This window comes from Meles meles, chromosome 16 (assembly GCF_922984935.1).
Source record: "Meles meles chromosome 16, mMelMel3.1 paternal haplotype, whole genome shotgun sequence".
Lineage (NCBI taxonomy): Eukaryota > Metazoa > Chordata > Mammalia > Carnivora > Mustelidae > Meles > Meles meles.
The window spans coordinates 57,891,953-57,906,264 of NC_060081.1; the positions used below are offsets into that span (position 1 = coordinate 57,891,953).

At 44.2% G+C, this 14,312-nt stretch overlaps 1 protein-coding gene across 5 annotated transcripts in view; it reads right to left on the minus strand.

Moving 5' to 3' along the window:
- Positions 1–12,782, minus strand: part of CDK5RAP1 (CDK5 regulatory subunit associated protein 1) — a 36,423-nt gene extending 23,641 nt beyond the window's left edge. For 2 of the 5 annotated variants that reach the window (XM_045980080.1, XM_045980077.1), the window contains exons 1-7: positions 12,679–12,782; positions 9,854–10,168; positions 6,692–6,795; positions 6,155–6,189; positions 5,118–5,218; positions 2,790–3,000; positions 1,872–1,992 (exon numbers count right to left, since the gene is read on the minus strand). In XM_045980080.1, coding sequence (XP_045836036.1) covers positions 1,872–1,992; positions 2,790–3,000; positions 5,118–5,218; positions 6,155–6,189; positions 6,692–6,795; positions 9,854–10,145 — 864 coding nt within the window. In that variant the 5' untranslated portion in view covers positions 10,146–10,168; positions 12,679–12,782. Of the gene's footprint in view, positions 1–1,871; positions 1,993–2,789; positions 3,001–5,110; positions 5,219–6,154; positions 6,190–6,691; positions 6,796–9,853; positions 10,169–10,340; positions 10,362–12,619 lie in introns of those variants that run through there. The other 3 variants (XM_045980078.1, XM_045980079.1, XM_045980081.1) reach the window with 3 other exon arrangements.
- Between the last annotated feature and the right edge of the window lie 1,530 nt (positions 12,783–14,312).

Consider the following 14,312-nt stretch of genomic DNA (forward strand, 5'->3'; position numbering starts at 1 on the left):
AGGGATATGGAGAATACCTCACAGTACCTATGAGCAGCCGGGGAGGAAAGCAGGGGACTGAGAACTGGGGAATGGGAGATGAGAAGAGAGCACTGCTAGAGTGTAAGAACAGAGACAAACTGCTACTGAAAACTGGAGCAGGGGCTGGCTCCCACAGTTCTTGAGCAAGCAAGGAAGGAAAGAGGGAAACTCCAGTGGAAGAAAAGCTCCATATTCCCACCTACATCCTCCTCTTCAGCGCCAGAAGATCCAGGCCTAGAGTTAGCGGCGACCAGCTCCCAATAGGAAGAAAAGAGCAATTATCTCCCCTCTGGCCTCTGATGGGATTCACTAACCTCATCTATTCTCTGTCCCTCAAGTGGCAAGCTGCTCTGTGATAAAATGAGGAAAATATTTGGGAAGTTTCCCTAGAATGGACAAGTAAATCATTCTCTGAAAATTTACTATATGCCAGGTAGTTTAAAAACATTGAGGGGCAGGGCACCTGGAAGTCTCAATCAGTTGAGGGGCCAACTCCTGATTCTGGCTCAGGTCATGATCACAGGGTCTTGAGATCGAGCCCTCTGGTGGGGGGGGGGGTCCATGCTCAGTGGGGAGTCTGCTTGAGATTCTCTCCCCTCCCCTCTCCCTCTACTCCTTTCCTTTCTCTCAAATAAACAAAAAAAATTTTTTTGGGGGGCGCCTGGGTGGCTCAGTGGATTAAGCCGCTGCCTTCGGCTCAGGTCATGATCTCAGGGTCCTGGGATCGAGCCCCGCGTCGGACTCTCTGCTCCGCGGGGAGCCTGCTTCCTCCTCTCTCTCTGCCTGTCTCTCTGCCTACTTGTGATCTCTCTCTCTGTCAAATAAATAAATAAAATCTTTAAAAAAAAAAAAAATTTTTTTTTTTAAGATTTTATTCATTTAATTGACAGAGAGATCACAAGTAGGCAGCGAGGCAGGCGGGGGGGTGGTGGGGGAGATGCAGGCTACCCGCTGAGCAGAGAGCCCGATGCGGGGCTCAATCCCAGGACCCTGAGACCATGACCCGAGACGAAGGAAGAGGCTCAACCCACTGAGCCACCCAGGCGCCCCTCAAATAAACAAATCTTTAAAAAAAAAAAATTACGGCACCTTGGTGGCTCAGTCGAGTATTGATTCTTGGTCTCAGCTCAGGTCATAATCTCAGGGTTATGAGATTGAGCCCACATCAGGCTCCACACTTAGCGCCAAGCTTGCTTATGATTCTCTTTCTCCCTCTCCCTCTGCTCCTCCCCTTCCTCATGCATTCTTTCTCTAAAAATAAATAAATCTTAAAAAAAAAATTAAACTACATGGGCACCTGGCTGACTCAGTTGATAGAACATGTGACTCTTGATCTCAGGGTTGTGAGTTCAAGCCCCAGGCTGGGTGTGGAGATTTCTTACAAAAGAGAGAAAGGGAGAGAGGAAGGAAGGAAGGAAAGGAAAGGAAAGGAAGGAAGGAAAGAAAAGAAAAAAAAAAAAACATTTAAATGACAACAATCTTCCCAAAAACCCAGCAAGAAAGTTACTATTTTATCTTCTTTTCATAGACTGGGAAACTGTGTTTCAAAGATAATAGTTGAGTGACCAATGCACCAAACCAGAGAATGATACAGCCTGAATTCTTAATCATCTGATTCTAAACTCATGCTCTCTCCATTCCACTGTGCTACCTCCTAAACAAACTTCACAGGGATCTGCCTATAATTTATAAGGAGCAAATCAAAGACATTCACCCAGGTGTTTCTTTCTGGCTGGGTATGGGTTCTAAACCTACACGGCTCAGAGATAGAACAGGCAGCAAAACGAGAAAGGTTGTCCTCATCCCCCTAAAAACATGTTTACAAGACAAAAGCCTAGAGAACTTTTCACCTGCTCTGAAAGTTTCCTCACTTCCTCTAGAATGGAAGCAACAGGCCGACTCCTCTCCCGGCCACGTGTGAAAGGAACAATGCAGTAGCTGCACATGTTGTCACAGCCTCGCATGATAGACCTGGGGAGAAAAGCACCAAAACTTCATAACAGGAATAAGAGGAATAGGATGCCTTGTTCCCACGCAAGGAGCAAGTCATAGCTCCCTTGGCATTATCCTTTGACTCTGAATCCTCTGGGCACCGTACTCACACTGGACCAATCTGAGACATTTTTTAAGGCAAACATTTTTTATCTTTAAAAACTAGTATTTAGGGGCTCCTGGGTGGCTCAGTCGTTAAGTGTCTGCCTTTGTCTCAGGTCATGATCCCAGAGTCCTAGGATCCCCTACCCTTACCATTATTTTAAAAGTGAGAAAGGAGGGGCGTCTGGGTGGTTCAGTGGGTTAAGCCTCTGCCTCAGGCTCAGGTCATGGTCTCAGGGTCCTGGGATCGAGCCCTATATGGGGCTCTCTGCTCAATGGGGAGCCTGCTTCCCCCCTCTCTCTGCTGCCTCTCTGCCTACTTGTGATCTCTCTGTCAAATAAATAAATAACATCTTTTAAAAAATAAATAAAATAAATAATAAATAAAAGTGAGAAAAGAGGAGTGCCTGAATGGCACAGTCTTTTGGGCATCCAGTTCTTGGTTTTGGCTCAGGTCATGATTTCAGGGTTGTGAGATCGAGCCCCTTGTTGGGCTCTGCGCAGAGTCTGCTTGGGACTCTCTCCCTTTGTCCCTCCTCACTTCCAGCCCCCACCTACCGCCAGCTCATGCACCTGAGCTCTCACTCTCTCTCTACAACCCCTCTCAAAAAGAAAGAAAGAAAGAAAAGTGAGAAAGGAGAAGTTCACTCCTTGTCTCTTGCACAGTATCTCACACGAAGGCAGAAGTAGCACTGGGGCTTGTCTGGACTGGCATGACATCGGCATAGGTCTCATCCAGAGAGAGCAGCACGTTGGCAGCTTGTTGGCCTGAATCGGCAACAGCCAGCAGACGAGGAAGGTCCCGATAGGCATCTGGACCGGCCAAAATATCCACCATTTTCTCCCTGTTGAGAATCTCCTCCTTCAATCTCTCAGCCATGCACCCTGGGAAGGAAAAGAAAATGAGCACCTGTTCCCAAATTCATCTGGTCCCATGTCTACTTCTCTGTACACATTACCTCCAGCTAGGATCAGAGCTAAGGGCACAGAAACCTCTCTGAGAGTTGAGCACCATCACTCCTCAAATTTGCCCAATACTTCCATAGCACTAGAATCTGCATCTTCCTATACAAGAAAACCACAGGAAGCAAGCAACTAAAGAAATTCAATTAAATGCCCAGAAAAAATTAAGCCATCACCCAAAGACATTTCTAGACATGAACCTTTTTTCAATTGAAATTTACTTCATACTCCAAACAAAAACTTTTTATTTAGGAACCTATTTAAAAAAAAAGAAAAAAAAAACTTACATAAAACTGTACTTATATCCTTTATCCCTTTTCTTACCCATAATACTTGCTAAGACCTCTAAGAAATGAACTAACCATCTATGCTGCTATCTTCTGTATCCTAAAAAACCACTGTTTATCAGTAAGGCTATAGAATTTCAAAACATAGGGGCACCTGGGTGGCTCAGTCAGTTAAGCATCTTGACTTTGGCTCAGGTCATGATCTCAGCATTCTAGCATCAAGCCCCACGCTCAGGAGGAAGTCTGCTTCTCCCTCTCCTCCTTGACCACTCATGCTCTCTCTCAAATAAATAAATAAAATCTTTAAAGAAAAAAAAAGGGTTCAAATGGTAAATTTTATGTTATATGTATTTTACCATAATAATAAAACAAAGTATAGGGGGGATTTCTGAAATTCCTAACAAAAATATAGCCAGGGGCTTCTATAATGAAGAAACTGATATGAAACATTCAGTTAATCCTTCCAACCTCCTACATCACTTAGTACATTAATCTGTGTAACGGGATATGCTCCAACCATGTTTGGACCCTTCATCAAGAGAAATTAATTTAATTATTCCAAAATGAACAGTCTGTTTTAAAATTAAGTACATTAACAAAATTCTGGGACCAAAAGGGCATAGAATATTCATTTTTGAAATATGCTTCCCAGCTATCTAGATCAGAGCTGTCCAACGAACTAAGATGATGGAAATGTTCTTTTTCTGTGCTGTCCAAACTGGTAGACACTAGTCAAGTATGGCTACTGAGCAGTCAATATGTAGTTAGTGAGAATGAAGAAGGGAATTTTTAATATTATTTCATTTTACTTAAATTTACTTTTTTTAAGATTTTATTTATTGAGAGAGAAACAGAGAGAGAGTGTGTGTGTGTGAGCAGGGTGAGGGGCAGAAGGAGGAGCAGACTCCCTGCTGAGCACAAAGCCCAATGTGGGGCTCAATCCCAGGACTTCGGGATCATGACCTGAGCCAAAGGCAGATGCTTAACCAACTAAGTCACCCAGGCACCCCTTAAATTTATTTTTTTAAGATTTGTTTTTTGGGGGTGTTTTGGGTTTGTGGTTTTTTTAAAAGATTTTATTTATTTATTTATTTGACAGACAGAGGTCACATGTAGGAAGCAGGCTCCTTGCTGAGCGGAGAGCCCCATGTGGGGCTCAATCCCAGGACCCTGACATCATGACCTGAGCCAAAGGCAGAGGCTTAACCCACTGACCCACTCAGGCGCCCCCCCCACGTTTTTTTTAAATAATCCCTACACCAAACATGAGACTGGAATTCACAATCCCAAGATCAAGAGATGCACACTCCACCGACTGAGACAGTCAGGGGCCCCTAATTTTATTTAAATTTAAATAACCACATGTAACTAGTGGCTACCATACTGGTCAGTGCAGATATAGAACTTCACCTGAGCATCCATCAGGAGTCAAGATGAAAGGTGCCTTTGCTGTAAATTCATGCTGTTCTTTCAGACTCCAAACTCTCTCCTATCCATAACTCTATGCTGCCATAAGCCACATTAGACTCTAGGAAGAACAGACCACTTTCTGAGTACCTATTACTTCAAGGCACTTTTATGTACCTATTACTTCAAAAGCTCTTTTATGAGCTTCATTTCATTTAATCCTATAGCCTCTGCCACCAAATACAAGAGTTACATGAGGCGTACAACAATTCTTCAAACACTGGGAATCCAGCCTCTAAGGGTTTCCCAAGTGTGAAAACACAAAATCTGCAAATTACCGGATACCTAGAATCCCAATCCTCAGAGGTACTCGAGAGCGGAGCCGTTTTGTCTTCAGGGCTTTAAGCTGATGTAAACGATTCCAGATGGTCTGCTCAGCCTTCTCCCTGCAAAGATCAAGAGGTAGAACTCAATCTGAAAATAAACTAGAGCACAAGCTAAAAGAGTACAATAATGGAAATAAAATAAAAACAAACTTCAACCCTTTAAGTGAATGTCTATCTTTTAGGTTAAGGGAAGATAGGCAGGGAGCCAACTGAGGAAGCACCACTTCCTTCCAGTTTATCTCCAAACCTGACAAGCCCAAACTCAGAAACAATGTACTTCACAAAGCCTCACAGAGTTTGTCCACCCTTTAACTGCCCTATCACTTTAACTACACTTTTCCCTGTAGTTAGCAACTTCTCTTTTATTGTTTGATTTTTTACATAGTGCTTTCTGCCAGATGTTAGAGCTATTTGTGTATCTGCCTTAGTCCCCATATCAAACCAAGCTCCTTAAAGCCAGGCTCCACGGAAAAAGGGTTCATTTCTGAATCTCCCAAAGCCATGAAGGTCAGTGTCTTATAGCAGAAACACTTATATTAACACTAAGGAAACATCAACACTAACATGCCTTGTACACAGAAACAAAGCAGGGAATAGTATGTTCACTTCTGATGGATGCCACCATCTCTGCACCAACTGCACCCAAACCTTTACGATGTGAATTACGTCATGAATATGTGCCATTACCTGTAAGAGAAACCTTAGGAAAAGTTGGGTGCCTCAGCAAACTCTCGGTTTCCTCATCCATAACACGAGTTTGATAATAACACCTATCTCATAGGGCTGTTGTGAGAATTAAATTAGTTAGTGCAAGTACAGTGCTCAGCACAGGGTCTGATACACAGTACGTGCTCAGCAAACATCAACCCGGCTCTATCATTGCTATCTCCACTGCTATAAAATCACAAGTCCACTGACTGCCCCAGGTCTGCCGGCTGGCACTGTTAACTCTGGCGTAAAATATATTCACTCTCTAGATAAAGAACAAATTCTCACCTGATAGAACATGTGACAAGGAGGATCACATCAGCCTGAGTGGAAAGCAACAGAAAAAAAGGGAAAATTATGATCTTTGAAATCTGCCTTGTAGAATCACTATCTATTTATCTTTTTCTTTATCACTATGGTAAAATATACATAGCATAAAATTCACCATTTTAACCATTTTTAAGTGTACAATTCAGTAGCATTAAGTATATTCACATTGTTGTGCAACCATCACCACTATCAAGCTCCAGAACCATTTCATGTTCCCCAACTAAAAATCCGTACCCATTAAACACTAACTCCCCATTCCCCCTCCACCTCCCAGCCCATTGTGAACTTAGTTCCTTGCCTAAAAGTGAGCACCACCATAAAAGTTTCAAAAATAACTGGAACAAAAATACACCTTAGTTCCATGCTATGTACTTTACTCAAGGAAACTCACTCTCATCAGGCCATACCTTATTTCTGAAGCTACATCTGAAAACTGGCACAAATGCAGAGTCTCACCCAGGCCCAGAAAACAATGAAAGCAGAAAATGCATGTACCTCTTGGAGGTTCCTGGTCCGCAAGTAGCCACTCTTCTGTAAGATAGACCAGGCTATCTCTGTGTCATTCACATTCATCTGGCAGCCATAGGTCTCCAGGTAGACTGCAATGAGAGGGGGATTCCACAATAGGTAAACTAAAAGGGACCACATGTCTCAAAAGTTCTCCTTCCCAAATGCCCCAGAAACATCTGAGGCAACTGGTCATTCACTAATCCCACTGCCTCAATTCTAAGACAACATTAAGTTCCAGGTCTATCCCCAAATTAATGACAGCCTTTCAGAACAAAAGAAATACTACATTACATACATACATAATTACGGGCCATATCATTTAAAATACAGGAGAAACAGGGGCGCCTGGGTGACTCAGTGGGTTAAAGCCTCTGCCTTCAGCTCGGGTCATGATTGCAGAGTCCTGGGATCGAGCCCCGCACTGGGCTCTCTGCTCAGCAGGGAACCTGCTTCCTCCTCTCTCTCTGCCTGCCTCTCTGCCTACTTGTGATGTCTGTCTGTCAAATAAATAAATTAAATCTTTTTAAAAATAATAAAATACAGGAGAAACATGCACCTGAGAGTCAAGGCAATGTGGTTATAAAAACAATTAGAAAAGGGAGGACTAGCTAACAGTGCTGAGTATCTGAGGGAAAAATTTAAATCCATACATTACACCCCTCCTTCTCACAATGAAGTTCTCCAACCTCTGAAGGGAGCAGCAATGGCCAGAGGGTACACAAAGCCAGAAAATAAAAATGAGGTAACTTCCTACAGTAACTTCAAACATATGAATTGAAAGCAAGCACTGAGGCGCCTAGCTGGCTCAGTTGGTAGAGATGCAACTCTTGATTTCCAGGTTTTAAGGTCAAGTCCCACGTTGTGTGCAGAAAATTACTTAAAAATAAAATCTTTAAGGGGCACCTGGGTGGCTCAGTGGGTTAAAGCCTCTGCCTTCAGCTCAGGTCATGATCCCAGGACTCTGGGATCAAGCCCCGCATTGGTTTCTCTGCTCAGCGGAGAGCCTGCTTCCTCCTCTCTCTCTGCCTGTCTCTCTGCCTACTTGTGATATCTATCTGTCAAATAAATAAATAAAATCTTAAAAAAAAAAAAAAGAACATCAACTTCATACTCTGGCAAGTCCTTTGAAACTATATTCCTACATCAATTCCTGCCCCCCAGCACCTTTTAATCAACAGACCCAAATAAAGTCCAAATGAAGTTAAAAGTTAATGACAAAAAAAATCATATGAAAACCAACATAGAGCAGCAGTAACTTACAGAAGAAAGAAACAAACAACAGTGTTTTTTTAAACCTTCCTTGGCTCACTTCCCTGGTCTTAAAAAAAAAAAAAAAAATTATGTCAGAACTGAGGGGAACAACAAATATACATAGTTACATATATGTAAAGGACTACAAAATATCTAGCAGGAGGGGCACCTCTGTGGCTCAGTGGGTTAAGCCTCTGCCTTCCGCTCAGGTCATGATCTCAGGGTCCTGGGATTGAGCCTCAAATCAAGCTCTCTGCTTGGCAGGGCGCCTGCTTCTGCCTCTCTCTCTCTGCCTGCCTCTCTGCCTACCTGTGATCTCTCTCTGTCAAATAAATAATAAAATCTTTAAAAATATATGTATCTAGCAGGAGTCACAAGATGTACATACTCCTTGATTTACTAATTTAATTCCTAGATATTTGTCCTGGAAAAAAATTTAATAGGACATAGGCATACATTTATATGTATATGTGTGTATGTATATATGAAGATACATATTAGAGCATTACTTATATAAAACTTTTTAAACAACTTATATAAAACTTTTGAAACAATGTCCAACTATAGGGGACAGGTACATCATAGTACAGCACAATGTAACATTTTATACCAATTTCTAAAAATTTAATTACAAAGGAGCAGCTGGGTGGCTCAGTTGGTTAAATGACCAAACTCTTGACTTTGACTCAGGTCATGTCGTCAGGGTCATAAGATGGAGCTCTGCATGGGGCTCCACAGTCAGTGGGGACTCTGCTTATGGCTTCTCTCCCTCTACCACTCCATGCTCACACACCCATGCATAAAACTTTCTAATAATAAATAAATAAATCTTAAAAAATAATAATAAAATAAAATAAAGGAGGGGGACCTGGGTAGCTCAGTTGGTTAAGTGTCCACCTTCCATTTGGAGTCATGGGATTTAGCCTGGGATTAAGCCCCACATCGGCTCAGGAAATCTGCTTCTCCCTCTCCCTTTGCCCTTTTCCCTCCCTCCAATTGTGTTCTCTGCTCTCTCTCTCAAATAAATAAATGAAATATTTTTTATTGAATTTCTACAGCACCAACTGTGAAAGCTTTCTTATGACTTAAGATGATCTAAATATTGGGGTACCTGGGTGGCTCAGTGGGTCAAGCCTCTGCCTTCGGCTGAGGGTCCTGGGATCGGGCCCTGTGTCGGGCTCTCTACACAGCAGGGAGCCTGCTTCCCCCTCTCGCTCTGCCTGCCTCTCTGCCTACTTGTGATCTCTGTTTGTGGAACAAATAAAAATATTAAAAAAAAAAAAAAAAGATGATCTAAAAATCAGAACAGAGAAATTACAGGGCTTCCAAAAGTAACCAAAGAGAAGACTCCCCAGGACTTCCACCCACCCTAGCTACATGGACCAAAAGTACGAGTTTTTTTTGTTTTTTCCTTTTTTTTTTTAAGATTTAATTTATTTATTTGAGAGAGTGTGCCAGCATGCACAAGCAGGGGAAGAGGGAGAGGGAGAAGCAGACTGCCCACTGAGCACAGAACCTAACACAGGGCTTGATCCTAGGACCCTGAGATCATGAACTGAGCCAAAGTCAGATACTTAACTGACTGAGCCACCCAGATACCCCAAAAAAATTTTTAAGGATTTTATTTTTAAGTAATCTCTACACTTGACATGGGGCTTAAACACACAACACTGAGGTCAAGAGTTGCACACTCCACCAACTGAGCCAGCCAAGCGTCCACAAGTTTCTTAATATTGTTACTGGATGAAGTCTGACAATTCCAGAACCTAGCAGCCTTCCCAGCCTATTAACCCTCCAAAGCCAGGTCTGCAATAAAAGAATAATTAAGAATCAGGCTGTGGGTACTAGAAAGGAGCAAAGCAGGAAGTCTGAAGAGAGAAGAAAAGTAAAACCAACCTTTTCTTTGCTTCCCTAAAAGTTCATCCGTTGTGAGATAGGGGGGAGGGTCCTCCATGTCTGGTTTCTCTTGAGGAGCTGATGCTCTTCTTAAAAAGTGCTGAAAAGTCGGACCACTGGCAAGCCTGGAGCTGAAATCCTTCCGAACTCCATCTTCCTGCTGCCTCTCTACACTGGGACGTGCAGTGCTGGGAACACTACTAAATGCCCTGCAGGTCCTGAGCAGCAGCCAGGACACGGAAGCCAAGGGCCCCCACCTCTGTGCCTGCAGGACACACTGCAAAGGATGCATGGCACCAAATCAAAGTCCAAAGTCTGCAAAAGAATAACAGGTACGACCAACATTTATTGAACACTTCATACAGGGCAATGCTATAAGCACATCCAGTGTATTAATACATTTAATACCCAAAAACCCAAGAAGATATTCTTAATACCATCCCTACTTTACAAGTTAGGGGGGAAAAAAAAAACTGGGGCAACTCACCTAAGATCAGACAAAGGAGTGCCAAAGGTAAGATACAAATCCAGGCAGTTTTCAAAACAAAGGGGTGTTAGAGATGAGATGAGCTGAGATGGTGTGGCAAAATAACAAAGAAGCGCCTTGTACCAGGAACAGTTTCAAGGGCATTAAATCTTCACAGCAATCCTCAGCAAGATAGACACAGGTGGTACTATTACCCCCATTCAGAAATGAGGAAATAGAGAGAAGCTGAGGAACTCACCTAAGCTCCCACCTAAGCAACAAAGCCAGGACTCAAATGAAGGTCTATATGACCACAAAGTCCATGCTCCTGGCCACCTAGCTATGTCGCCTCCCATTACTATGAAATCCACTTACTACCTGAGGGGATCTTTCTTTGAGTTCCTTCAAATGGGACGTATCTAACATGGGGCACCATATGTCTGATCAGTGACTCCTACCCTCCAAGAATCTCAAGTTACTGCCTTCAAATATTCTACCCAGGCCCCCTCACACATAGCTGGGGAGACGAAAATAGCACAACCTTTACAGAAGCCAATCTGCCACTTTCCATCAAAATGACACGCACAACCTTTGACCAAGCAGTTCCATTCCTAGATATTTATCCTACAGATAGAGTCTTACATGTATAAAATGACCCATGTGTAAGGATATTCAGTGCAGTAGTGTTTCTAACAGGAAAGGAATGGAAAAGACCTAATGTCATCAGAAGGGGACTATTTAAGTCCTGGTATATCCATGCAATGGGATAAAATGCAACTGTTAGAAAGTAAGGCTGTATCCGTACATGACAAAAACAGGGAAGCAAAATGCCCAATAGTGTCTGTAGTATGCTATACTTTAATCTGCAGGGGAAGGAGCACAGGAATATTAAAGTACATACTTGTCAGTGAGCACAGTATTTCTAGGGTGCACAAGAAACAGTCACTGCCTCCCAGGAAGGAACCCAGGTGACTCGAAGTCCAAGAGATGGAGACGCACTTCCCACCACACATCCTTAACGGACCTCACGATCTCCAGCCTGACTGCCTCACTCCTTCCAGTCACACCATTTTTGTACTGATCTTCACTAGCTTCTAGGCTTTTATACATGCTGTTCTCTCTGGCTAGTGTATCTTCTCTCTGACTTAGCCAACTCCCATGCTTTTAGGTCTCTGCTTCCTTCTAGAAGCCTATCCTGGCCACCATTCTCCAAGTCTAGGCTGGGGTCCTCCTATAGATTCCCAAAGCCTCCTAATCTCCATCTCCAAGACTTGGGTGTTAATTACTACTTACACTTCTGCCATTCCTTACAGGCTGGGAGGTCTCTAAAAGCAGGGAACAAATCTCATCCATTTGTACAACTTCAACATCTCCCATTCAGTAACTGGCTCATGGCAGGTGCTGTACATGTAAAATGAGCAGCGGCAGCCTGTTGCCTCTCTAACTCGGTCACCTGCTACCAGCACTTCAGGCAGGTGCAATGCTAACCTACATTCAAGCATCAGAGAACAGCAGACTTGTAAGTGTGAGCTTTAAAGTCACACTTCTCTGCTCCTTACTTGCTGTGTGACCTTGGAAAAGTCAAATTCCTATCTCTGAGCTGCCAATTCCACATCTGTAACATAAAGGTAGTACCTACATCCCAGAGACATCGTAAGAATTAAAGAAGATATTTAAAACCCAACTGGGCATAAGGTAAGCATTCAGTAACTGCACACTTGCAGCCCGCACCCCCTTTCATGGGCGATATAAAGCAATCCGGTTAAGAGCATGGACTCTGGAGTCATTCTGCCCCAGCTGCTGCCTAGTCAGGTAACCCTGGGCACCTGGGGAGCTTCTTAAACTCGGGGGAGCTTCCATTTCTCCATGAGTCAAATGGGGATAATAATACCTGTGTCTGCTGTGAGAATCAAATGTGATAATGCAAGTAAAATGGAAGCCACGGCGGGGGGGGGGGGGGGCTGTGTTCAAAAATTGGTAGTCAGCAATATCGACGAGACAGCAGCCTCATCTCAAAAGAAGTAAACCTAAACGATAAAACATCCCACTTTGCTGGGGTGGCTACAAGGCTTCAGGCGCGGTGCTTAGTGCTTCCCATGGATTTCCGTATCTAATCCTCACCAACATTGTAAACCAGGGCCTATCATCCCCCACTTCACGCGTGACGAGGCCAAGGCTCGGGGGCAATGGGGGTGACGTGCCCAAGGTCACAGGCGAGAAGGCAGCGGGGCGGGGGCGCGAACCCCGACAGTCTGACTCCGGGGCCCGCACCATTCTCCCCTCGAACACCGAGCATTTACGGGGCTCCGCCGCCCTCCGGTCCCAGGCATGGACCACCTCCGCGGGCCGCTCCGCTCACCTCCCGCAGCCCGAGCGCCCTTCATCCAGCAACGCAAACCCCACTCAGACAGCCGGGATGCCGCCCCAGCGTTCAGCGGCTGAGAGCACACACGAGCGACTTCCGTTCCGTCACGACTTCCGTCGGGGACGACCCGGCGGAAGTGCTTCTCCCAGTAGGGTCCGGGTGGGTACCCGTTCCCGGCTTTGCGAAACAGCTCCTGCCGCTGACCTGAGGGGTCGCCCCTGGCCGTCCTGTAGCGCCCGAGTGCTTGGAATGAAATGAGTGCGAATTAATGTGCTCTAAATGTAAAATACACACCGGATGTCGAAGAAAGAGTGCAGAATAACTCATCAATCTTGTTTATATTGATTACGTGTTGAAATAATATTTAGAATATACTGGGCCAAATGACTATGATTTAAATTAGTTTCATGTTTCTTTTTACCCTTTTAATGTGGCTATTTAAACTGCATAGGTGTCTCACGTCCTCTTTCTACTGGACAGCGCTGCGCTATAGGTTAAAGACTTCCATTCACTGTTCCAGCCTGGACCCCCCGGCTCCCCCAGGGTAGGCGTTACAGACCCATAGTTGAGTGGCATACAGGACACCTCCTCTTGGTTATCTAATGACTGACTCTTAACTTAATACAGAACGCTTCATTTCCATACTCACAGCTTCTCCCAAAACCTGTTCCTTCCCAGTCTAGACCATCTCAGTGAATGACCCAACCATCCACCCAGTTACACTAGGAGAAATGGAGGAGTCATTTTCCCCCCTCTCCCTCTACTTTCAATCTGTCAGCAAGTTCTGTCAGCTCTAACTCCAAAATGTCTCAAACTGATCCACTTTTCGTGCTACAACTCTAGCCCAGGCCACCATCATCTCATCTGAAACTACTGCAATAGGCAAGGAAGTGGTTTCCTTGTTTCTGCACCTTGTCCTTGTCTCCTACAGACTATTTCCCATAGGGAGCCTAAGAGAATTTGTTTGGACAGTGGGTTGGACATCCCACTTCTGCTTGGGTCATGATCTCAGGGTCCTGGGATTGAGCACCCGCCAGCACCCCCTCCCCGTGGGCTCCCTTCTCAGCAGGGAGCCTGCTTCTCCCTCTGCCCCTCCCCCCCTCAAATAAATAAATCAATAAAAATCTTTAAAAATGAAAAAAAAGAGACTTTGTGTTGTTACTGACTCGGACCACATCACTCTTCTGCTGAAAATTCTGGATGACTTATCATGGGCATTGCAATAAAATCCAGATTTCCCACTGTGTTCTGGGGCCTGCATGATCTGGCCCCTGTTTGTTTTTACTTCCCCAATTCACTTCTCCTAACATGTTCTCTCTAGCTGACTACACCCCAACTTTGTAACTTTATTTTGCTCCTTCAATAACTACTCCAAGCACATGTTTACATCAGAGTCTACTTACTATACTTTCTGGAATGCTTTTCCCCAAAATTGTTTCTTGGCTGGCTCCTTCTCATTCTTCACGTCTCAGCTTGGATACCAACTTTTCAGAGAGGCCCTCCCTGACCACCCCCATATAACCCACTCCCATCATTATCACATCATTTCCTTCACAGTACTTGACACTATCCAAAATGATGGAATCATTGTTTACTTGTTGTTGCCTGTTTCCCAGGATCTCAGCTCT